Here is a 26,119-nt window from a genome sequence, read left to right on the forward strand (position 1 = left end):
ACATCACCAGCCAGGGACTGGCTATAAGAAGGGAGGATCTGTCAGCATCATTTCCCTCAGCCCTGGCCTCCATCACCTCCTATGCCAACATCAAAGTCAAGGGCCATGCTTCTGTTATCAATTCTGCTGCTCATGTCCCAAGCCAAGGGCGTACATCTCGGTATGTGGACCCCTCTCCCAGTGGTCAGAGTAGCTCTCCCAGGTGGGGCTGGGCATGACAATGTCCCTGCTCACATCACTTTCATCCAGTCAATGGTGAGCATTAAGGGCTGAGGTAGAGATCTGGTTAGCGAATTCATTGATTTGCTAATTGGCCACTAAGAGGTTGGCCCAAAAGAGCACAACAGCAGTTCCTTCAGGTTTTCCCACAAACCCTTTCTGAAAATACTTCCCTTTCTTCTCTTCTCTTCCTCAGCCCAAAGTTCAACCTGTCTGACCTTAAGTTTCAGTTTTGAAATCCTAGAATTTATCCCTGAATGAGTAATGGAGTACCTAGAAGCAAATGCCCAGAATGAGCTGAACATCAGACCTCTAAATCAGAGGAAGAAGAATGTGGGGGTTGGGAGTATGACAGAGCTCCCATGAACTGCAGATGCAGAGCAGAAGCATAGCTAGGCACACTCACATGTGTGCAGGCGGGCAGGCGGGCAGGAGGCCAGGGTCTTCTGTTATCAGTAGGCAGCTCCCTCATGGGTTTTCTCTCCAAGGGTGGCTGAGGTTAGAAGGAAGGGTTACTTAGCTGCCTTTATGGGTCACGTAATTCTCCATGTTTAATTTACACACCCCCACAGTGGGGTCTCCACTCTCATCCCCATGCATGTGCTAGGAACTCTGAGCCTTACAAAGGTTGAAGATTTGTCCCAAGTCACACAGTGGGGAAGTGAAAGAGCTGGGATTTGCGCCCATCTGACTCCAAGGCTTACATTTCCCTCTCTGCACACTACCCCATGAAATGAACACAGCCTATTCACCTGGCCTCCCTCGTTCTAGCCTGGGGTTGACTGAAATATGATTGGGGGATGGTGCATGGTGTTGGGAGAGAATCAGCAGAATGCACCCCTCTGCCAGTGTGTTCAGTTGCAGCTGATTCTCACCCATTTCAGCACTGCCTCCATCATAGCTTAGGGGTTTTGTGCTCTGGTATTAATCTACAAGTCCACATGATTCTACACTGGTGATATTGGTTGTTCTCAGGACAAAGATGGAGAATGGAGCCCAGCTGCCAGTCTTGTGGAGACTTTGGTACAAGAAGATAGGAGAAATTCTGACAGCTAATGTGGCTTGAGGATTTACTCTATGCCAAGCACTGTGTTGGGCACTTTAACACCCATTATCTCATTTAATCTGTGCATCTGGGTTTGTTTTTTTTTTTTTTTTAGTTTATTTATTTTGAGAGAGACAGAGACAGTACAAGCAAGGGAGGGGTAGAAAGAGGGAGAGAGAGAAAGAATCCCAAGACTCCACACTGTAAGCACAAAGCCCCACATGGGGCTCAAACTCACAAACTGTGAAGTCATTGCCTGAGCTGAAACTGAGTCATATGCTTAACCGACTGAGCCACCAGGGACCCCTGTGTATCTGTTTTATAGGGTAGGTCCACTTTAGGAATGAAGAAAGGGAGTATAAGCAATGTTTTTAAGTTTCCTCCAAATCATTCAATCAGTAAACAACAGAGTCACCATTTGGATCTTGGGCTGTGGGAGCCCAGGGTCTACCTCTTAGCAAATGCCATATTCTGCTTTTCAGAGATGTCACACAATTGGCACCCATAGCAGTCATCCATCATTCAATCAAACCTGAAGTTCATAGTCAGTCTTAGTACTGTGACACATTTCTTCCTACATGCATAAGGCCAGCTTGTTCACATGATTGAAACCATAAGTTTGTATATGATTTTTTTATCCTGACTTTCCCCCGTAACATTGTCTCATGACTCACATCATTTGAAGCTCTTCATAAGCATAATTTTCATGGCTGAATGGATATGCCCTACTTAGTCATGACCTTGAGGATGTCTTCAATCTCTTGCCATTATAGAGATCACTGTAGTGAACATCTTTATACTTCTGCATTCCAGATTCTTACCTTAGGTTAAGTTCCTAGCAGTGCAGCCACTGAGTTAGAGGATCATTCACCATTGCTGAGTGTCTCTTGCCTGCCGGCTGTGGTTCCACTAGCAACAAGGCCTCCATGTCTCCTTCCCCAGATGCTTCTTATGTTCTGATGTCATAGTCAGGCAAAGAGGGATGAATAATGTCTGACTTAACACAATGATAAAGCAATGAAGAAACATAATGCAGGGTAGGAGATAAAGAAGGGCCAGGACAGGAGGGGCTGGGAAGACCTGTCCAAATAAGTGATTCTTGAACAAAGGCCTGAACAAAGTGAGCCATGCAAACATAGGAGAGAAGAATACTCCAAAGAGTGGCACTGAGTAGTGCTAAGAGAACCAAGCCTGAAGCCAGACTCTCTAGATTCAAAACTTGGTATGGCCATGATTAGCTGTGTCACATTGGGCAAATTAAACTCTCTGTCCCTCAGCTGTCTCAACTGTAAAATGAGGATGGTAATAATAGTACTTACTTCATAGTATTGTTATGAAAATTAAATTGGTCTTTGTAGAGTGCAACTGTGTGTGACATATGGTAAGCACTCTATGTGTGTTTAGCAAATAAAAGAGGAAGTACAGATTCAAAAGTTCCACAAACAGGGGTGCCTGGGTGGCTCAGTCAGTTGAGTGTCTGACTTCAGCTCGGGTCATAATCTCACAGTTTGTGGGTTTGAGTCCTGCATTGGGCTCTGTGCTGACAGCTTGCTCAGAGCCTGGAGACTGCTTTGGATTCTTATCTCCTTCTCTCTGCCCCTCCCCTCCTCACACTCTGTCTCTCTCTCTCAAAAATAAATAAATGTAAAAAAAAAAATTAAAAAACAAAGTTTTGCAAAGAGCCTTAATAGATTCCTGACAGCTGAAGTTTCTTGACACATATTGCTAAATTTTCACTCTAGCTTTTTTTTTTAAAAGCAAAACAAAACAAAACAAAACAAAATAAAACTGACCACTATAGGTCACTCCAACCTACACTACAAAATCCTCAAAATGTTCATTGAGTGAAAATTTGGGAAAGTGGCATTGAGAAAGAGACAAGAGGAGGGCTTAGGCTCCTTAGAGTCAAACTCATTCCTTGTTCCAGAACACAAGGTGGAACTTCAAGTCAACAAATATAAATGGAGTATCCCCTCCTCCTGGGGCAAGGAGCTGGACACATATTCTCTCCAGAGGTGAATTCTCTTCTCTGCACAAGCAATCACAGCCTTTGCTCTCAGCTTGCTGGGGCATGGAGCTGCTTTGCCTGGAACACAAATGTTCTAACCTACCACAGCTCAGGGTTTGCAGTAGGTCCCAGCCCTTCCTGGGCCACCTTTCTGGTTTCCTGCATGTATGTTTCCTGTGGCTGCTGAAGCAAACCACCACAAACCTAGTGGTTTAAACAACATGCATCTTTCATCTTACAGTTCTGTAGGATAGAATTCCAGCACAGTTCTCACCAGGTGAAGATCAAGCTGTCACCAGGAATTTGTTCCTAATCTGAGGCTTTAGGGGAGATTTTTGCTTGCTTCAGCTTCTAGAGGTCATCTGTATTCCTTGGCTTGTGGACCCTCCATCTTCAAAGCCAACAACGTTGCATCTCTGCATGCTTTTCTTCCACAGTCACATCTCTCTCTTGCTTCCTTCCACCATGTTAAGGACCCTTGTAACTGCATTGGGCCCCCTACCATTATCCATAAATAACCACCCTATTTTAAGGTCAGCAGATTAGCAACTTTAATTCCATCTCCCAAATCCCCTTTGCCCTGGAAGGTAACATAGTCACAAGTTCCAGGGTGTGGTCCATTAAGACATGGACATCAACAGTGGCGGGGAGGGCATTATTCTGCCTACCACTCCAGGGATGGCTCTGGGCCAAATATTTTACTCTGATTTCTCTTGGACTAGAGCAGAAATAAGCTCAGTGAGTTGACTTGCCTGAGATCACAATGCTGTGAGAGGGGACAGAGCCAACACTTCTGACCCAAGTTCCAGACTCTGTTTAACAAAATAAACCATCTGTTGGCTTACTCATCTTCCTAGAGATGCTTCACAGGGCCAGCCTCAGTTTCCTCATCTCTAGAATGGGTCTAGTGATAGCTACTTATAAGCCTCTATGGAAACTGACCAAATGTTTCATCTTTTCCCTTTTTGTCTCTTTCATTCTACCAGAATGTGGTAAAAGACCCATTTTTGAGGAAGGAACTCAGAATTCCAGAATCATAGGGGGGATGGAGGCTGAGGTGGGTGAGTTCCCATGGCAGGTGAGTATCCAGGCAAGAAACGAACATTTCTGTGGTGGCTCAATCATCAACGAGTGGTGGATTGTCACTGCTGCTCACTGCTTATTTTATGAAGAGCTATCGTGAGTATCAAGAGCCCATTGCTTCTGACAATGTTCACCCCCAGGACACACCCACACTCAACAAGACTCAATTTCTGAAGGAAATCCTAGACCTGGTCAGTCCTGAATCAGACAGGAGTGACTACCACCCATGGAAGATAAGACAGTGAACCTGAGGCTGGCATCTGCTGTGCCCTCCTCATGGTCACCTAGAACTAATAACTATGGTTTCCCTGAGGTCACACACTGTCCTTTTCAGGAAAATTTGTGGTTTGGTGGAATCAAAAGGCTTGGTCCATTCACCTCTTCTAGGACATTTAAGTCCTTCTAGGAAGAAATCCTCCTAATTCTGGAAGTCTGAGATCCTGGGCTGACACCCTATTTACTTGCACCTTGTGGAGTTTTCTCTGCACTCCAGGAGACTGGCTGTAAATCTAGTGTAATCATGATTCAGTTACTTGCTAAGAAACTACCTGCATTAACTTATTCATTCAGACACCAACCCTGAAGAAGGTAGATGAATAACCCCATTTTAACTCATTCAATCTTACAACAGCCCTCTGAGGCAGGTAGAATGAACAACACTATTTTACAGAGAGGGAAACAAATCCAATAAGGCTAAGTGACTCACCGAAGATACACATAAACAGAAATAGGATTTGAATTCTGGTTCCAGAGCTTATACTTTCTGCTATATCTGCTACACTACCCCAAGAAAGTTTGAAGATACACAGGAAGATTGACTTTTAAAAGTTAATAAAAAACAGGGGAAAGTTTCACCATGGCATAACCAAGGAAACTTGTTGCATATGCTTCCATAATATACTTAAGGATTGGCTATTGGGAAGTTTCTGGCCATTCTGCTTGGAGGGAAGTCCTAAATTATTATTGAATATTCTTTCTGCTTAATCAATGGTAGGTCTAGATTAAATTCCGTGCTGGGTCTGTTAAGTTGCTGGTAGACAAATCAATGCAATAACACCTTACCTATCTGAAGCATGTTTGATCTATGCCAAGTGGTCTTTTCTGTATCTTTGGAGTCTCCAGAGCTAAGAACTTTGTCTGTAGCATTAGGCAGGAGTATCTCATTCACATCTCTAGGACTGTGCTGGAGCAGCGATGTGGCTGTGGTCTGCCACCCTTGCTGTTTCACTTCCCTCTACCTTTTTCAAATTCTCACATCTTCTGAAGAACAACCCCAAGAGGACAAGTCCTAGTGGCCCCTAGAGCCATATGGGATTAGGTTGTTTGGGCATAGCAAATTCTTTGTACCTTGTGACTTCTCTTCTCCTCCCACCTCCCCCTGTCTGGTTCTGTGCCACCAGTCCAATGGACTTGAGTGTTGTGTTGGGAACAAATGACTTAAGAAGCCCATCCTTGGAAATAAAGAGGGTTACCAGCATAATTCTTCACAAGGACTTTCAAAGAGTCAACATGGACAACGACATCGCCTTGCTGCTGTTGGCCTTGCCCATCACTTTCAGCGGTTTGAAACAGCCCATCTGCCTGCCCAGGAAGCTCAGCCCCTCCATGTGGCACAAATGCTGGGTGGCAGGATGGGGTCAGACCAACACTGGTACGTGACTGCTCAGCATTTCTTGAGAGTTTCTGGGGGAAAAGCCATATCGTTGGCATCTGAGGATGGGACAGTAAATCAAAAGATATGGGCAGGAGCATGAAAGGAGAGAGGGCCAAGGAAGGAGGGAGGAGAAAAGGACTTGGATTGGAGCAAATCCCTGCATACCTGAGATTCATAGATGCCAAATATCAGCTCTTCCTAGTGCCAAGGAAGCATCTCCTCAAAGCCCCAAGCTGAGATGTTAGGTCCAAGCCAAACCCTGGGTGTGGTCATATTCAGCCAGCACAGAGCAGCCTTGTTTGTTTGTTTAACTGAATTTAAACTCTCCGGTTTGCCAGGGGCCCCTACACTTTTTATTCACTCACATCTCCCTTGATTCACACATTGATGTTTCTTACCTGGTTCCTACGGGCATTTAAGATGCCTGCCCTGGCCCAGACTTTTGATGGTCCTGGAGTGTTGCCCAACCATTCTTAGAAATGAATCTGTTGTTACTTGTTACATTGTTACCTGGCCAAAATAGGAGAAACTGTACCAGGGTAGAAAGGGATTATGAAAGCCTCATTGGATTATCCCCAAAGAAAATAGGTAAGGGAAGGTATGGGAAGAGTACAGCATAGTCTCAGGCCTGAACAAGACTCAAGGTCCATAAGGAGCTTTGCAACCAGCTGGGGTCTGGAAGATGGTATTTCAGGAGTTTGGTAACTATAGAACAATTAGAGTAGCACTGTTTCTGGGCTCTGGGCACTACTGGAGAGTTAGAAGTGAAGAGGTTGCAGATGAGTACCTTTAAGATTAAAACTAGTCAATAAGGAGAATAATTTGGAAATCTGTGTGGTCTGCGTTAATGAGATAGAAGTCCAGACAAATTCCTGAAAGCTGGCAGTCCAAAGAGGGCCTTGGCAAATCCCCTACAAAGGATCTTAACCAACCTACCCCTCATCTGGAGGACTTGAAAGCGTTTTCACTGGGAGTGCAAACCCACTTTCAGCAGCCCTGTGTTGGGGAAGTGCCATACTCACATATTAAAAAAGTAGCAATAGGTACACATGCTGAAGAGGCAGGATTATGCTAAGAAATGATCAATAGCCAGTTCCAAGAAGTCAAGTCTGTAAGGCTGGTTGGAGTCAAGCAGGAAGCCTGCTTAGAAGCAGGAATATGATGTTGCATAAGAGGAATAATTCAAGTAGATGGAGAATTGTTTAGAAAAGCCTGGGGTGGCAGAGTGAGTGAACTGCATGGGATTACTGGAAGGAAGTGGAGAATGGAGGATGTGGTGGAAGGTGGACAAGTGGCTGGTGGGACACGGGGAGGCACAGGGTGATCTAGTTGCATTATCAGCACTGGGATGCTGTCTAATGACTTTTCTAATGTGCCTTCTCTGTGGGCTAGATGACAAAAACTCTATGAAAACTGATCTGATGAAAGTGCCAATGATCATCATGGATTGGAAGAAATGTTCAAAGGCATTTCCGAGACTTACCAAGAATATGCTGTGTGCTGGATATGAGAATGAGAGCTTTGATGCTTGCCAGGTAATTAGGAGGTAACCCCACCCTCATCCTATAGGGTCCTGTCATCTCAGGACTGCCAATGCAGGGGTATCCTTTCCTCACTGAGAATAGACAATAAGAGTCTGGACAATGTGTAGGAATCAGGGCTCATCCAGGGCAATGTGGGCATGGACTGTGGAGTACTTTTTGCCAGGTCTTTGGAATATTAGTGCATGCCCATGATTCAGTACGCAGCAACACTGCATAAATATTTCTGCTCTTCTACAGATATACTACATAAATAAGACTCCAAGATTTTTCCATTTCTTGGACTTCTTAAAAAACAGAATTTGAGATTCATATAAGGAACTATTGTATTTTCATTAATTTAGCAACTACTGTTGTGCACATTAGGCCCTGGGGAATCTATCCATAAATGAGATATAGTTTCTCACCTAAAGGAACCAATAATCTCCTGGGAAGGAAGTTGAGTAAACATATAATATTTAGGATGATACATGTGGGTGTCACTGAACTAAAAGCTGATGACTTAGCTTTAATAAAATGAACACAACAATGTAAAAAGAAAAATATTTTTGATTGATGCTAGAAAAAATAGAGAAAAAACTCAGAAATTAGTTTTTTATAGCTCTAAGGATGAATGATGGGTTTTGTCTTTAAAGCTTAAGGATGCGGGGCGCCTGGGTGGCGCAGTCGGTTAAGCGTCCGACTTCAGCCAGGTCACGATCTCGCGGTCCGTGAGTTCGAGCCCCGCGTCGGGCTCTGGGCTGATGGCTCAGAGCCTGGAGCCTGTTTCCGATTCTGTGTCTCCCTCTCTCTCTGCCCCTCCCCCGTTCATGCTCTGTCTCTCTCTGTCCCAAAAATAAATAAACGTTGAAAAAAAAAAAATTTAAAAAAAAAAAAAAAAAAAAGCTTAAGGATGCTCTCTTTGTCTTGGGAGATGCTTTCTTCATAATCACCTTGATGAGCCCACTTACTCCTACTAATTTGCTAGGCAATGGATCTGGTCACTCGTGTAAAACTATGAATGCAGATGTTAAATATTCTATGGAGTAATGAAAAGCTGTCTCATGGAAGGGGAGAGTATTTATCTACAGAATTATCTATTATTGTTTAACCCTGGTAGGCTCTGAGATAGGGCCTTAGGAGGGAGTTGCTGGGATAGGGTTGAAGAAATCAAGGGAGAAGAGAATGGAGAAGGGGCTCTGAGGTAAAAAGAATGGCCTCCAGCAGCAATGATGCCGAATTTATTTTTTATTTTTTAAATGATTATTTATTTACTTTGAGAGAGATAGAGCAAATGGGGGAGGGGCAGACAGAGAGGGAGACAAAATCCCAAGTAGGCTCCACACTGTCAGCACAGAGCCCGATACAGGGCTCAAACTCACAAATGAGATCATGACTGGAGCTGAAATCAGGAGTCAGATGCTTAACTGACTGAACCACTCAGGTGCCCCAATGATACTGAGTTTAGGAGTCGCCCATGTGGTGAATACTGTGAGGACCAAAAGGAGAGACAAAATCCATGTCACATTAATCTTGTGTTTTCTTCACATTCTGGACAATTTGAAACATTTTAAAACAAACAAACAAAAAGAATTGGAACTTGTGGTTCCAGACAAGATGGAGTAGACACATTTACCCCAATCTCTCCCACTTAGTACAGCTAAAAGTACTGGACATTATATTGTAAAACAAAAATAAAGACTGAAAGGTAGAGATGGACTGACTAGATATCCCAATGCTTAAGGAATGACACAACAGTGTGTTCCTTGGGTTTTCTTTTTGCCTCTTATATATCCCACACTGGATGCTAGACAAACCTGCAACCCAGAATACCAATGATCACAGATAAAACTAACAAAACAAGAAAGACTTCCCTCTCTTTGGACCAGGAGACAAGCAACCTAGCAAGACAGAAACATTTTTGACAATAAATATTAAACATTGTATTCCAACAAAAAAAAAAAAACAGGAAAAAAACTGATAGCCCCTCTACCCCATCAACCAAGGTCAAGTGGACAACCTCGACTTCCTCCCTTCCCCTGCCCTCCACGGTGGTTACAGAGGAAGCTAAATGGGGCTTAGCTTTAACTATCATCTAGTAGTAACAAACCACCCTCTTCCTCTCTTAATGTCAGTGGAGGCCACCTGAGGAACTTGAGCTTCCACCACACCCAGGTGTGCCACCCAGGTATAACTGGACACTCCTGCTCCTCCCCTGGCTGTGATCGCTGGTCTGCTGGGCTTCCACTCCAATCTAATGGCAAAGAGTTGCTATTTCCCTTCCCCTGCTCCCAATCTCAAAGAGCCCTGTTAAAACTGAATATTTAAATGAGAACCAGAGTGTTATAACCTAATACTCAAGGCAAGATCTGTCATCACTAGAATAGAGAGTTGGATTTAATCTATTGATAAACCTGGGATAAGGAGAATAAAGAAATAAAGAAAAATAAAGCCAAAGTCTGAGGAAAAAATCTTTTTAAAATTGAGAACCATTAATTCCTAGAATAAGTTCAATTAAAATGTAACTCAAAGTGTATTGTGCACTAAAACTATAGTTTTATAGTAAAAGTATAAAAATGTATAGAAATATAACACAGGAAATCTTTAAGACATAGAGTGACTTCAAAAACAATTCATAAAAGGAAAAACTGATAAACTGGACCTCATCAAAATTAAATATTTTTTCTCTGTGAAAGACCCTATTAAGAGTTTTACCAAATCCAAATTCAGCTGCCCTGTCACTTGAAAGGCCATAACTCAAGAGATGAGTTTTCGATTGGGAAGAAATTTGAGCTTTATCCAGCAACCCAGGGGGAAGGTGGACTCTTGAGCAAAAGCCAAGTCTAAGGTTTCTACCTAGCCCAGGGATTTTTAAAGGGTTTGAGGGTAGTTAATCAGCAAAGGGAGTGCAGTGGCTGGCAACGTTTCTTGATTATGTGCAGACTCAATGATGCCAGCTATAGATGTTATCTCAGTGCTTGGAGGTTGTGCAAGGGGGTCTGGTTCTTTTTTTGTGATGTACAGGAGTACTCCATTCTTTCTGCAAAAGAGGACCAGATCTACAGATGCACAAAGGGAGGTTAGTAAAATCACTTGTGTGACCTAAAAAAAAAAAAACAATCATTTGTAGGGCCTAAAACAACAACAACAACAACAACAACAACAACAACAAAACAAAAAATGCTAAAAAACCTATTAGCTAATCAGAAAGCCAAGTAGACTTCAAACAGAATTGCTGGCCTCTGTGGCCTGGGAAAGTTCTAGTCCTTTAACTCCTCAAGATCCATGGTCTGCAAATCTCAAAGAAAGTAAATTATTTCTGCTACACATCAAGGGACTTAGGTCAGCAAGTAAGGAGTATGTTAACTTGAAGCTAGTCAACCCTTATGACTGGCTGGATTGCTCTTACAAGAGGATGGAAATAAAACTACAGATTGGGAGATAATACACAACAAAGGAATTACCTAGAATATATAGAGAACTCTCAAACTCTCAAACAGTAGGAAAAAAAATCCAATTAGAAAATGGGCAAAAGACACGAACAGACATTTCACTAAACAGGATATATAGGTGGCAAATAAGAACATGAAAAGAAGTTTAATATCATTAGCCACTAAGCAAATGCAAATTAAAACTACAATGAGATATCACTACATACCTCTCAGAACGGCCAAAATAAAAAACAGTGACACCCTCAAATGCTGACAAAAATGCAGAGGAACTGGATCACTCATACAGTGATGGTGGGAATTTAAAATAGTCCAACCACTCTGGAAAACAGTTTGGCAATTTCTTTTTAAAAAAAACCGGATGCACTCCTGCCACACAACACAGCAAATGCCACTCTTAGGCACTTAGTTCAGAGAAATGAAGTCATATATTTGCATAAAAATCTGTACAGGAGTGTTTATAACATTCATAATAGCCAAAAAATGGAAAACAAATGTCTTTAAAGATGTGGACGGTTAAACTGTGATACACCAATACCATGTAATACCAGTCAGTTATGACAAAAAGAAACTATCGGTACATGTAACAATGTGGATGGATCTCTCGAGACTTATACTGTGTGAAACAAGCCAATCCCTAGAGGTCCCACACTGAATGATTCCATTTACATAACATTGTAGAAATGACAAAATTATAGAAATTGAGAACAGGTTCGTGGTTGCCACGGATTAAGAAAGGGTTGCAGGTTGGAGGGAAGTGGATGTAGCACAAAAAGGGTAACATGAGGGATCCCTGTGTCAATGTCAAAATCCTGGTTGTGCTAATGTACTATACTTTTGCAAGATGTTATTATTGGAGGAAACATGTAAAGATGTTATTTTTGGAGGAAACATGGGATCTCTTTGTATTATTTCTTACAACTGCACATAATTCTACAACTATATCAAAATTAAATAATGAAGAGAAGACAAAGCTTCCCAATAATAGCAGTTACAGAAAGGTTTTGAAACATAGCCAGGCCACAGACTCAGACAGCAACCATTTCATAGTGAAGCAGGAGGAAAAGGACTCCAATATCAATAGAAAAGGGGAAATAACATTTAATAGATAAGATTGGAAAGGTAAAGCATTTGGAGAGAATGTGGGAAAAATCACAAAGGCTTGAAACAACTCATATGCTCAGGGAATTTCCAATATGTTAGAAGCCAAAAGTCATAAAAGGTAAGTCTGGGGAAGTGGACAGAGCAAGATCACCAAGGGAGGTGTGTGCCAGGCATGAAAGATTTGCTTTTACCCCAGGAGTCCCTCCTACTGCTCACCCAAGAATATAAGAATCAGGACCCATGGGCACTCCCACCTCCTATTTCAATCTCTTTATCCCACATTCAACATTATCCCACATTCAAAGGGCCAAAGCCAACTATGACAAAATTTAAAATAATCAAGTGCCATTTTTGAGGACATTTTTGGTATCCAGCTTCAATGGCTGGATCTACCATCTAGAGTCTAGGATTTTTGCTTTAATACCTCTCCTATGAACATATACTTTAGTGAAAGCTTCTAAAATTAAGTATCTATTACCTAAGAGTGTTATAAATGAGTGTGCTGTTATCATTTTAGGCCTTGTTTTTAAAATTGTGAAGTGAGAAGCCTTGTTCTCTGTTCAGATAGCTTTCTATTGCTAACAATAAGCTGACAGTGATGCGTCAAGGAAATTTTTCTGAAAGTCTACAATATTATCATCACTTAAATAGATAAACCAGGCAGACCATCCCCTATGGTTTAAAAATAATTGCCTTTAAAAGGAAAATCATACTTTTAAATTTAGCAAATTTCTAAAAAAACATGCCATCACATAACTCAGGGAAATGATAATTTTATAATGAAAATATTTAAATCTGTTCAAAATAATAGCAATAGATCATGCTATACTTAAAATACAAATTAAAATCAAATGTTACAGGGGTGCCTGGGTGGCTCAGTAGGTTAAGCTTCTGACTTTGGCTCAGGTCATGATCTCATGGTTCATGAGTTTGAGCCCAGGATCGGCCTCTGTGCTGACAGCTCGGAGCCTGGAGCCTGCTTAGGATTTTGTGTCTCCCTCTCTCTCTGCTCCTCCCTCACTCAGGCTCTGTCTCTCTCTCTCAAAATAAATAAACATTAAAAAATTTTTAATTAAATGTTATAATTAAAAACAACTGAATTTTTTCTTTATTCTTCCCAACACTTTTCCTATTTGTAATACGCTTACAAAGATTATACTATGAAAAATAAAGAGTTTAGTTAAAAAATAATTTTTAGGGGTGCCTTGGTGGGTCTGTTGGTTGAGCATATCACTCTTGATTTCGGCTCAGGTCATGATCCTTGGGTTGTGGGATCAAGCCCCACATCAGGCTCCACATTGAGTGTGGAGCCAGGTTAAGATTCTCAGTCTGTCTTTCTCTCTCCCTCTGCCCCATTCACACTCTCTCTAAAATAGTTAACTTAAAAAATAAAAGAAAGAAATGCACTGTTTTCTTATATGTCTTGGCTCCAGCAGAAACGTTGTCTTATTCATGTGTAAATTCTCAGTGCCTAGTGCAGTGCTTGGCACGTGAAAAATGCTCAACAAATGTTTGTCAAATAGATGAACTTTCCAAGGAAGCCAGGGACTATGTATCAGTAAGGTAGCACTAGTAGAGGGGACGTCTGAGAGAGGTCCTCAAGGAGGCTACGAGTCTGCAGGTGGAGAGGAGATAAAGAGCTGGCAATCAGCTGGGCTTTGGGAAGTCTGGTCATGGGATTGCCAAACTGACTTGGATTTAGACCTGAGCTGCTTTTTTGTTTTTAACTGCTTTATTTTTTTAGAGCAGTTTTAGGTTCACGGCCAAATTGAGAGGGAGGTATAGGGATTTCCCATTTACCCCCTGTCCCCACAATATGCTTAACCTCTTGTACTACCCACATCCCCACCAGTACCAGGGTACATTTGTTACAACTGATGGACCTACACTGACATGTCATTATCACCCAAAGTTCGTATTTTAAGGTTCATTTATGGTGCTGTCCATCCTCTAAGTTAGGAGAAAAGTATGATGACACATATCCATCATTATAGTATCATACAGAGTAGTTTCACTGTCCTGTGTTATCTTGAACTCATCACCCATGACACTTTAACAGAAGTCTTATTTCACTCCACAGAATCTTTGACTTTTAGAATCACAGACTTTTCAGAGCTGGAAAGGAATATACAGAAATATTTAATCAAGACTCTGTTTCACAGATGACAAAACATGCTTATTTCAATCATCAATCATTCCCTTCACTATCTGAATGGATCCAAAGCAGTGTAATAACTTCCTAGCTCTTTTACACATATTCAATAATTTCATTTTTTCCATTACCCTGTACCATGGGCTGGGCAGTGCTCACTATCTCTGTTTAACAGATGAGAAAACAGGGATTTAGAATTTAAGTGATTTGCCTGAAGTCCAGGTGGTAATGTGGCCATGCTGGAAGTCAGGTCATCTGGTTCTACCCCAAAACAGACAGGAGTGATCACATGGTGTAATTTTCTCACTGTGGTGAACTTGAGAGGCTCCTGTGGTCAATATGTTTCTTACCAGACAGGTCCCTAGCTATCGGACTTAGTCCTTGGAAGAAAGTCCCCCTTAGTCACTTAACTATTGTTAATAAGATGACAGTGATGCAGCAGCAATCTTTGCTTTTTCTTTCCAATAGAAAGAAAGAAATTAAGTTTATGCATAAAATGACATGTATTTATAGATGTCCCTCTTGGTCCCAGGAGTCTGTGAAGAGAATCTCTATTTCCTAAATCTACAAGAAATGTTTGTAATACATAAGCGTAAAATAACAATATTAATACACTTCAAGGCACTTACTACATAGCATTTACCCTGTGCCAAGTGATCTATAGATTCTTAAATTTTCATCTGCTAACAATCACGGGAAGTGGTTGGTATTATCTCCATTTGAACAATGTGGAAACTGAGGCTTAAAAGAGTTGCTTGCCCAAGGACTGTTCTCTCCATGTTGTGTAAAAAAATAACAAATAACCAAGGCAACATATTAGTCACATTTTTTATAAATTCATCCCTTCATAAATGAAGAAAGTTATAAAAACAAAATTTATGGAAGGAGTTATTTGAGTGGAAGTCCTGTTGATCTGGTTCTTGCCCAGTGACTGAAACAAAACTACCACAAAGAAAAACACACACCCACAAAAACCAAACAAGTGTTAGAGGTAGTGTTTGTACTGGAAAGGACAGTTTTGGTTTTGACCCACATTTACTGGGTATCCTTGAACCTTGACCTCTTTGTTAATTCTCTGTATATCCCTCTGCTTGGGGATGTGCTCTTCAGTCAACCCAAACTCCATTTGAACACATTTATTCATTATCTTCCTCTGCACTTTATCTCTGTTATCCACACCCTATGACCTTGGAACTAGTCCTCATCATTTATACCCCCAAAGTCATCCATGGTTCAGATCTTCATCATTTTCATGTCCTCTTAACTAGTCCCTCTACTTCCTGTCTGACTTCCCTCCAGTCATTGCCACACACAGTCTTCTTGTCAAATTCCTATTCATCCTTCAAACTAAGTGCTTTGAAGTCTATCCTGACAGACCTTCCCATAAACAGAATCAATTTCTTCCCCACTTTGTACTGCTTTTATATTGTGTTCATACTTCTGTCCAATCAAACACAGTTTATCCCATTGGTTTACATTTTTCTCTCTTCCATAGAGCATAAGGTCTTGTATTCCGAAGGCCTGACAATTAGTTTTCCACAGTGAAGATTTGTTAAAAATTGATCACTTTTTGATAAATTCTGACCAATTTTTGAATTATAAAATGGGCATCAAAATACCTACCTCATGTGAGTAGCGGGGTTGATGAGAAACAAAAGTCAAGGGGATAGCTCTGTGCCTCACTTATTATGTCTGGGAAACATTAATCTTCCACCTCCACCTGTTAGAACTTGTTATAAGATTCCATTCATTCTAGTCACCTGTTTATGACATTGGTAAAGGAAGCTATGTCTCCACTGAAGAAAAGCCTCCTGAATGATTGTAGCCACTCAGCAACTTCCATGAAAGGCAAGTAGCAAGGTGGAAAGAAAGTGTGCTTTGGGATCAGGAAGTTCTCGTTCCAACTCTGGTTGGGCTACTCTGTACCCCTGATCAAGCCTTCATTCCCACTTAAGCCTCATTTTCCATGTATCAAAATGGATAAAAGGAAGCCATATATATGTGTGGTACATGTTAGGGACGTGGTATATATTTTCTATATATATAATCATGTGAGTCATGGACCCATGGGATTCCACACCAGAGGGGTCACACATTCAGAAAAGCTTAGTTCACTTGTGCCCTGAAGACACCCACACCAGAGAATTAAAAAGGAACATCATTCTCCTTCATGGCTCTGGAAGTACATCAAAGGAGACTCAATTCATTTCCACAACTCTAATAATATTTCTTGTATCCTATTTTCATTCCTTTCTTTTATAGCCCTTCGTGGAGCTTCTGATTTGATAAGGCCTCACTCTTCTTCATCTGTGTAGCATTCTCTCTGTCTTCCATCCCCTCTCACTGCATTGTGGATGCAATTATTTTTCTCATCAATTCTCTGTCCTCCTCCCTCTTCAGTGTTATCCTCTCCACTGTCTATAATTTACACCTGCAAATCCCAGAGCCAGCTTGACAGCTGCATGCTACTCCCTTGGACCCAGGAAAGGGGTGGGCATTGGTCAACAATGGCAAGATTTCCTTTGGCATCCAGGAGCAGGGGAGACCAGTGCATTCTCTCAATTCACAAGCTATGCTTTGTATCAAATGAACAGTCAAGAATTGTACTCACTATTAAACTGTGTTCTCTGTCCACAGGGTGACAGTGGGGGGCCTCTGGTGTGCACCACAAAATCTGACAAGAACTGGTACCAGGTAGGAATCATCAGCTGGGGCAGGAGCTGTGGACAGAAGAACACTCCAGGAATATACACCTTGTTAGAAAATTACAACCTCTGGATCAAGAATGTGACCGAGATAGAGGGAAGGCCCTTTAATACTGAGGAAATTCAATCTCCTCCCAATAGGAAACGACTGAGGTCCCACGCTGCAGAATTTCCAGAGACAGGCAGCCCCAGATTCTGGCTCCTGATTTCCCTTCTGCCCTATATGCTATTCTAGGTCATTTTCTACTGATAATAAAGCAGATGCTATTCCTTACAAGGAAAGTGTGTGAAAGTGTGCTACCAGCAGAGGGACTGGCTATGAGATTAGATCTAAGGGCCAGGAATTGAGAATGATATTAGAAAGTAGGACCAGAAAGACAGACTGGATCACTGGTTTGGGGAGTGGGCTTTGGGTCCCCCCATTAGTCAGGATTCTTTCCATTGCAGGTGAGTTATCTATCTCAAACCATCTAAGGGCAAAAACAGTTATTTACAGATGTACATAAGAGAAAAATACCTAGAGTGGTGTTTGGCTTCAGGCATGGCTGAAACTAGGGGCTCAACAGATGTTGACAAGGACTTATTTATAGCCATCAGAAAGAGCTTCCAAGTGGTGGCCATAATGACAACCAGTATGTCCAGTTTGCATCCTACTAACTTAACATCCCCAGTAGAAAGAGAGAGACTGTTTATCATACTTCCAGCAAAAGTCTATGGTCTAATTCTTGTGACTTATAAGCCTATAGTCCATCACTGTTCCAGTTACTGTGTCCAACAGTGGCACTCTCCAAGATGAGAGGCTCAAGTCACAAGTCCATTCCAGGAGCCAGCAAAGGGCCAGCCATTCAGAACTATGTTCACTGATAGTGGGTGCAGGTGGCACTCCACACAGAAATAAGGGTGATATTAACAGGAAAAGGGGACTGTGTACTGAACATGTCCTTTGATGGTGGACATTCTGGCTGGCTGGCCTCCAAGGCAACCAAACCCCAGGCTCCCAGGAGCTTGTGAAGAAATTATATGGCCAGAAATTGCTGCTTCGGGACCACTGGAAGAACAGGGTTAGAGTGGGGGAAAATAGAACTAGGAGGTGTTTTGTCTCATAATCTATTTCTAAAGAAGTATCAGCCATGCTGTAGATCATGGAAAAGGTCCAGCCTTCCATTTAAAGCTTTGAATTTCCTAAATTGCCACTGTATCTTTAGTGTGGCCCAGGGAATCCAATGGAGACCAAAGCCAGAGGAAAGAGGCACATAGCAACACTCAGTAATTCAGTCTTAGATTGACAGCTCACAGTGTCAGATGTTGGAAGATTTAGCATAAGGCAGGACCCCATCCTCAAGAAGCTTCTTGGCAAATAGTTAAAAGTCCCACACCTGCCCCTCCCAATTGAGTGCTAGAAAGGACCTGGGCAGAGGGGGCATCTTCACAGGCTGGCAGGATCTAGAGGTGTCCTCAGAGAGACTGAAACAGCTTGAGGGAGAAGTGAAGTTCTTCCAAGCATGGAAAGGAGAGCAAATGAAGGACTAGTGTGAGATGAGCATCATTAATTTGATTCAAGAATAAACTGGAAGTGAAAATTGGTAGCAAGCTGGAAGCAAGGGGGAAAGATAGTAGACCCTTCTGTCATGCAAGAGAGCAGTTCCAAGGTAGAAAATAAAAATATGATTTTTAAAAAGAGGGTCCTAAGAAATAATTAAGGTTGCTCAAGAAAGGGATAAAAATGGGGTGCCCAGGTGGCTCAGTTGGCTGTGTCTGACTCTTGATTTCAGCTCAGGTCATGATCTCACTGTTTGTGAGTTTGAGCCCTGCCTCAGGCTCTGTGTTGACAGGGAAAAGCCTGCTTGGGATTCTCCCTCTCTCTCTGTGCATTCCCTGCTCTCTCTCTCTCTCTCTCTCTCTCTCTCTCTCAAAATAAATAAATTTAAAAAGAAAGGGGTAAAAATGAGTGTCCTTAAAGTACAGGGGGAACTTTAGTCACTCAACTGGGAAGTCTAACCATAATGAGATTAATTGGGACCTGGGGTGGCAGATACCTAATGGTGGCACTCAACTACCCAAGGCAAAGGAGAGCATGGGTACCATAATAGACAGCAGAGTCAACACAGTGATCAGAATAGGCCGACATGCACAGACCTGCAGTGTTAGCTAGTTGATCATGGTGTACCTAGAAGTGAAATAGATAGGAAGCCTACTAAAGTCTTACTTGTTCTGTATAAGCAGAGAAGTTCTAGGTCAAGTGAACAAAGTTCTAACTTGAATCATAAAAACAGACAGTTGTGTCTCCTTAATCAATTCTCAGACTTTAACAAGTTACAGACCCAGAACTTCTTAAATTAAAGGGAAGCTGGGTATCCTTGATGAAGGATCCTAGTATATTACCAAATATTTATACTGTTAATTTTCTCAGCCTTTCCCAAAGGGATATACAGCTTTTTTACCAGGATAACTGTACACTGGGGAAGAGAAAATAATCAGCCCTTTGGGGGACTACTAGACACTGGCTCTGAACTGACACTGACTCCAGGAGGCCCAAACGTCACTGTAGCCGTCCAGTCAGAGTAAGGGCTTATGGAGGTCATATGATCAATGGGATTTTAGCTCAGGTTCATCTCACAGGAGGCCCAATAGGTCCCAGAATTCACCCTGTGGTTGTTTCCCCAGTTCTGGAATGCATATTTGGAATAGACATACTGAGAAGCTGGCAGAATCTCACATTGTTCCCTGATCTGTGGAGTAAGAGATATTATGATGGAAAAGACGAAGAAGCCACTAGCACTGCCTCTACCTAGGAAAATAGTAAACCAAAAGCAATACTGCATTCCTGGAGGGACTGAAGATATTAGTGCCCCATCAAAGACTTAAAGGATGCAGGGGTGGTGATTCCCACCATATCCACATTCATCTTTTCTATCTGGCCTGAACAGAACACTGATAGATCTTTGAGAATGACAGAGGATTATTGTAAGCTTAACAAGGTGGTGACTCCATTGCAGTGACCCTACCAGATGTGCTTTAATTGCTTGATCAAATTAACACATTGCTTAGTATCTGCTATGCAGCTATTGATCTGAAAAATGCCTTTTTCTCCATCCTTATCCACAAAGTCGACCAGAAGCCGTTTGCTCTCTACTGGCAAGGCCAGAATTACACCTTCACTGCCCTGCCTCAAGGGCATATAAACTCTTTAGGCCTATGTCATAATTTAATTCATAGGGATATTGGATCATAAGATCCTTTTCTCTTCCACAAGATATCACACTAGTCCATTACATTGATGACATTGTGATAATTGGACCCAGTGAGCAAGAAGTAACAATTATTCTAGACTTACTGGTAAGACTTTTACATGCTAGAGGGTGAGAAAAAAAAATCTAACCCATTTAAAGTGCTTCCTACCTTGGTGAAATTTCTAGAGATTAAGTGGGTGGGACATGGTGAGATATCCTTTATAAGGTAAAGCATAAATTGCTGCATCTGTCCCCTCTTACAACCAAGAAAGAGGTTTAACCTAGTGGGCCTCATTGGGTTTTGGAGGCAACATATTACTCATTTGGGTGGAATGAGGAATCTGGCCTATTTACCAACTGACCTAAAAAGCTGCTGAATGAAGCCCAAAACAGGATAAGGCTCTGCAACAGATCTAGCCTGCCATAAAACTGCTCTACACTTGGGCCATATGATCCAGCAAGTCAAATGGTGCTTGAAATATCAGTGGCAGATAGGGACACTGTTGAAAGACTGTGGCAGGCCCTTAAAGGCAAATTATAGCACAGGTATTTAGGGTTTTGGAGCAAAGTACTGTCATCCTTTGTAGATAACTACTTTCCTTTTGAGAAGCAGGTTTTGGCCTGATACCGAGACTTGTAGATACTGAACATTTAACCATGGATCACCAAGTTAACATATGACCTGAGTTGCCTGTCATGAACTGTGTATAATCTGTCACACCAAGCCATAAAATTGGGCATGTACATACGGTAGCACTCCATAATCCAGTGGACACTAGTATATATGAGATTGGACTCAAGTAGCCCTTGAAGACACAAGTTACATCGAGAAGTGCCCCAATGCCCATGGTTCACTCCAACCCAGCCACACTACCTTCTCTCTCCCAGTCTGTACCTATGACCTCATGAGGAGTTCTCCATGATCAGTTGACCAAAGAAGGGGAAACTCAGATTTGCCTTACAGGTGGTTCTGCATGGTATGCAGGCACTATCTGAAAGTAGACAGCTGTAGCATTATAGCTCCTTTTTGGGATATATCTCCTTTTTGAAGGAGAGTGATGAAGAGAAATTCTCCCAGAACTTTGAGCAGTGCACCTGGTTCTTCATTTTTCTTAGAAGGATAAATGGCCACATGTGCAATTATATACTGATTCATGGCTGTGGGCAATGGTTTGGCTGGAGAGTTAGGGACTTGGAAGGAACATGATTGAGAAAATTGGTGACAAAGAAGTCTGGAAAGAGGCATGTGGATAGACCTTTCTGAATAAGTGAAAAAGTGAGGATACTTATGTTCTATGTCAATGCTCACCAAAAGGAGACCTTGGCAGAGGAGGATTTTAATAATCCAGTGGATAGGATGACCTTTTCTGGGAATACCAGTCAGCTTCTTTCCTCAGCCACCCTTATCATCTACCAATGACTTCATGAACAAAGTGGCTGTGTTGGCAGGGATAGAGATTATGCATGGGGTTAGCAACATGGACTCCCAGTCACCAAGGCCAACCTGGCTATGGTCACTGCTGAGTGCTCAGCATGCCAATGACAGAGACCAATAATATTCCCAATATGGCACCAGGGTGATCAGCCAGCTACTTCTCTCAGGTTGGTTACATTGGATTACTTCCATCATGGATGGGGCTAGAAATAAAAGGGGCATAACTCACCTGCTAATAAAATTTTTGCTTCCTATCCCCACAACTTATACCTAGAGGTTGTAGTTATAACTGGAGGAATATTTCCACCATGAGACATAACAATGATTTCATTGAACTGGAAGTTAAGACTGACATCTGGCCATTTTGGGCTCCTCAAAATGGATGCCTCTGAATCAACAGACAAATATGGGTGTTACTGTGCTGGCTAGGGTAATTAATCCAGATTACCAAGGGGAAATTGGACTACTACTCCATAATGGAGGTCAGGATGAGTATGTCTGGAACCCCAGCAATCCATGAAATTAAGGTTAATGGAAAACCAAAACAACCTAATCTAGACAAGATTGCTGATGGCCCTAACCTTTCAGGAATGAAGATTTACCACCAGGTAAAGAACCATGGCCAGCTGAAGATCTTGCTGATGGCAAAGGAACTACAGAATGGATAGTGGAAGAAGGTAGTTATAAATACCAGATATAACCATATGACCTGTCACAGAAATAAAAACTGTAATTGTATGAGTATTTTTCCTTTATTTTGTTATGAATGTGTATGTATATATCAAACAAATATCTTTGTTTTCTTCCTTCTTCTCTTCTTATTATGTAACACAAGATGTATTTACTTTATATCATAGTATTTAAGTATAGTTAACTTTATATGGAACTTTATATGAAAGAGCACTTAATTACATGATATCAAGAGAAAACTAAACATCACAAAGACATTACATCCTCTTCTGGAGAAAGACTTAGTGTATTTTCTATTGTATGTAGAATAGTTGTACCATGTTAGATGGAAGTATGAACTTGTTGCCTTTATTTGGAGACTAGGTTTGACTTAAGGAGATATATGTGAGTGATAAAGGGTGGACTTCTGTTGATTAATTTTATGTGCCAATTTTGAGGATATTTTGGATAAAACTAACATTTAAATTAGTGAACTTTGAGTAAGTGGATTTCCCTCCATGATGTGGGTGAGTCTGAATAGAAAAAAAAAAAAGAAAAGAAAAAAAGACTGACCTCCCGGATCAAAAGGAGATTCACCAGCAGACTGCCTTTGGACTTCACCTGTAGCATCAGCTCTCCTGGGTCTTGAACATGCCAACCCCACTGCAGATTTGGACTTGCCAGTCTCCAAGTCAGAGGAGCCATTTCCTTATAACTAATCTTTCTCTCTCTTTCTTTGTATATGTATGCATTTCCTTTTGTTTCTGTTTCTCTAGAGAACCCTAAGGAATACAGTGAGGACTATCTTCAGTATAGTAAAGGGAGCTGCTAAGAAAATGAGGTGGAAGCAATGTTGCCATTTAACATTTAACCAACCAATGCAATGCTTCCTCCTGATACAGAGACTATAAGTTTAAACATTATCCAGTCAACTGACTTGTGATTAGTTGTGCTACATGATTGTCATGTATGTCCCATCAGAATTTTGAAACCTTAGACTGTAATTCCTAAACTGTACTGAGGTGCCCCAGGGCACTACTACAAACTTGTAGGGAAACAAGTGGAAGCAGAGACATCTGTGGGACAATGAGCAGGCTACTACTATTAAGTTATTTGGACCCAACTACTTAATAAGTGCAGTCATTAGGTATTTCTTTTGGCCTAGGAGTGCTGTGAAAAAAATTACTAAGACACCAAGGGCCCATGAACTGGGGAAGTTTGGGAACCTCTGATGCAGTGCTATGTGAATATTTTGTTTTAAAAGTATGAGCTCTCTTAGTAATATTGTGCACCTTGGCCATGCTGGTCAAGTACATTGTTGAATGTCATTCTATTGGAATTTATATTATCTTTTTCTCATGATTATACTGGAGCTATGGATTTTCGGGAGGAAGATCACAGAGGTTAAGTATATTTTTATCATATCATAACAAGAGGGCATACTATCAACACGATTTTTTGACTCTTGATCTTGGCTTTGATTACCTGGCTGAGGCAATGTTTGTCAGGTCTTTTTACTATAAAGTTGCTCTTTATCCCCTCCTTTCCATACTGTACTCTTTGAAAGCAGTTGCAATACATAGCCCACTCTTAAGGAATATGGAGTTATACTCCACCTCCTATAATGTAGAGTGTATTTTTTGGAATTCATCTACACAGGAAACTTGCCTTTTGTACCCTGTATACTATTTTATTTAGCCATTTACATATACCAATATGGACTCACTCTTTACTTTGGGTTTAATCCAAAACTTTTTTTTTTTATTTTGTTGCTCAAATTATCCAGCTGTAATCACTGGGAACTCTCTGTTGGTTTCTGTGCTCCTATGACATACCTTTATCAATGCGTGTGTGTGTGTGTGTGTGTGTGTGTGTGTGTGTGCTGCACACTTCATCCTGGCACTGCAAGATGCTAGAAGAGAGCACAGACTTCTTTTTATTATGAACACATGAAATTCTTTTTGTTAAAGTTTGATTTCTGTGTCTTACAACTAGAAGGGTTCTGACTGATACAAAGGGGACCAGCCTTACTCTTGCGCATTATTTTAAAAATATTTTTATTTGTTTTTGATAAAATTGTATATATTTAAGGTGGACAATGTGATATTTTGATATTTGTGCACATTGTGAAATTATCACCAAAATCTAATGAACATAGCCATCACTTCCCATAGTTACCTCTTGGTGTGTGTGGTGAGAATACTTGAAATTCACTCTAAGCAAATTTCAAGGGTAAAATATATAGTTATTAACCATAGTTACCATGCTTTAATTTAGGTCTCCAGAACTTATTCATCTTGAGACTGAAAATTTGTATTCTTTAATCAATACCTCTCCTTTCTCCTGTACCCCAGCTTCTGGTAACCACCATTCTACTCTCTGTTTCTAAGAGTTTGACTTAAAAAATTTTGTTTTTAGATTTCATATGTAAGTGAGATCATGTGATATTTGCCTGTCTGGCTTATTTCACTTAGCATAATGTCCTCCAAGTTCATCCATATTGTTGCAAATAGATATCTTTCCTTTTAAATGATGAATGATATTCCACTGTATACCACATTTTTTAATTCATTTATCTGTCAATCGACACTTAGGTTGTTTCCATATCTTGGCTATTGTGAAAGGTGTTGCAATGAACGTGGGAATGAAGATATCTCTTTGAAATAGTTATTTTATTTCCTTTGTATATATATACCCAGAAGTGGATGCTGGGTCATTTTTAATTTTTTGAGGAGCCTCCATACTATTTTCCAAAGTTATTGTATCAGTTTACATCCCTACCAACAGCGCACAGGGTTTCCTTTTCTCAACATTCTTGCCAACACTTGTTCTCTTTAGACATTTTGAGAATAGCCCTCCAACAGGTCTGAGGTGATATTTCATTGTATTTGATTTGTATTTCCCTGATGACTAGAAGACTAGTTAAGCATCTTACCATGTATCTGTTGGCCAATTGTATGTCTTCCTTAGAAAGATGTCTACTCAGTTCTGCCCATTTTTAAACTGGGTTACTTGGTTTCTTGCTATTGAGTTGTATGAGTTCCTTATATATTTTGGACATTAACCTCTTATTGCATATACGGTTTGGAAATATTCTCTTCCATTCTTAGGTTGCCTTTTCATTTTGTGGATTGTTTCCTTTGCTTTGCAGAAACATTTAGTTTGATGTAGTCCCACTTGCTTAATTTTGCTTTTCCCTTAGGTGTACTTCTAGAAGTTTTACAATATCAGTCTTATGATTAAATCTTTAATCCATTTTGAGTTGATTTTTATGTATGCTCTAAGGGTCTAATTTTATTCTTTTTATATAGACATCCAGTAATCCCAAAACCATTTATTGAAAAGACTATCCTTTCCCCCATTATATATTTTTGTCTCCTTTGTCTAAAATTTGTTCACCGTCTATGCATGGTTTTGTTTCTGGCTCTCTGTTCAGTTCCTTTGGGCTCTGTGTCTGTTTTTATGGAAGTGCCATACTCTTTTGATTATTATAACCTTGTAATATAGTTACAAGTCAGGAATGTGATGCCTGTAGCTGTGTTCTTGTTCAAGATTGCTTTGACTATTTTCTGGTTGTTTTGTTTTTTCTGGTTCCATATGAATTTTATTGTTGTTTTTCCTATTTCTGTGAAAAACTCCATTGGAATCTTGATACAGATTGCATTGAACCTATAGATCACTTTGAGATGAACAGACATTTTGACAATATTAATTCTTCCAGGCTGCACACTTTAAACTCAAAGGGTTTTCCCATGACACTGAACTGCAGGTGCTGATAAGATAGGAAAATCCCAGGTGCCATTTGAGTCTGGAAACCATGACAAACCTGCTAGGCAAGATGTAGGA

The 26,119-nt window shown here is 41.0% G+C and overlaps 2 protein-coding genes across 8 annotated transcripts in view; one reads left to right on the top strand and one right to left on the bottom strand.

Moving 5' to 3' along the window:
* LOC123589567 (serine protease-like protein 51) overlaps nt 1-2,200 on the bottom strand; it is a 67,865-nt gene extending 65,665 nt beyond the window's left edge. For 2 of the 4 annotated variants that reach the window (XR_006708401.1, XM_045461880.1), the window contains exon 1: nt 2,086-2,200. The gene's annotated coding sequence lies outside the window, so the exon portion shown is untranslated. The remainder of the gene's footprint in view (nt 1-2,085) is intronic. The other 2 variants (XR_006708399.1, XM_045461851.1) reach the window with 2 other exon arrangements.
* Nucleotides 7-22,342, top strand: PRSS55 (serine protease 55). 4 transcript variants are annotated; one of them, XM_045461916.1, is made up of 6 exons: nt 7-160; nt 4,259-4,451; nt 5,756-6,006; nt 7,402-7,544; nt 16,872-16,928; nt 22,193-22,342. In XM_045461916.1, exons 1-6 carry the CDS (start codon nt 82-84, stop codon nt 22,196-22,198), a joined length of 729 nt encoding a protein of 242 aa, XP_045317872.1. In that variant the 5' UTR covers nt 7-81; the 3' UTR covers nt 22,199-22,342. The 4 variants fall into 4 exon arrangements, with proteins under 4 accessions (XP_045317872.1, XP_045317865.1, XP_045317846.1 ...); XM_045461909.1 differs by lacking the exon at nt 22,193-22,342 and adding an exon at nt 20,780-21,054; XM_045461890.1 differs by lacking the exon at nt 22,193-22,342 and having other exon boundaries at nt 8-160; nt 16,872-17,221.
* The last annotated feature ends 3,777 nt before the right edge of the window (nt 22,343-26,119 follow it).

The sequence above is a fragment of the Leopardus geoffroyi genome, chromosome B1 (assembly GCF_018350155.1).
Source record: "Leopardus geoffroyi isolate Oge1 chromosome B1, O.geoffroyi_Oge1_pat1.0, whole genome shotgun sequence".
Classification (NCBI taxonomy): domain Eukaryota; kingdom Metazoa; phylum Chordata; class Mammalia; order Carnivora; family Felidae; genus Leopardus; species Leopardus geoffroyi.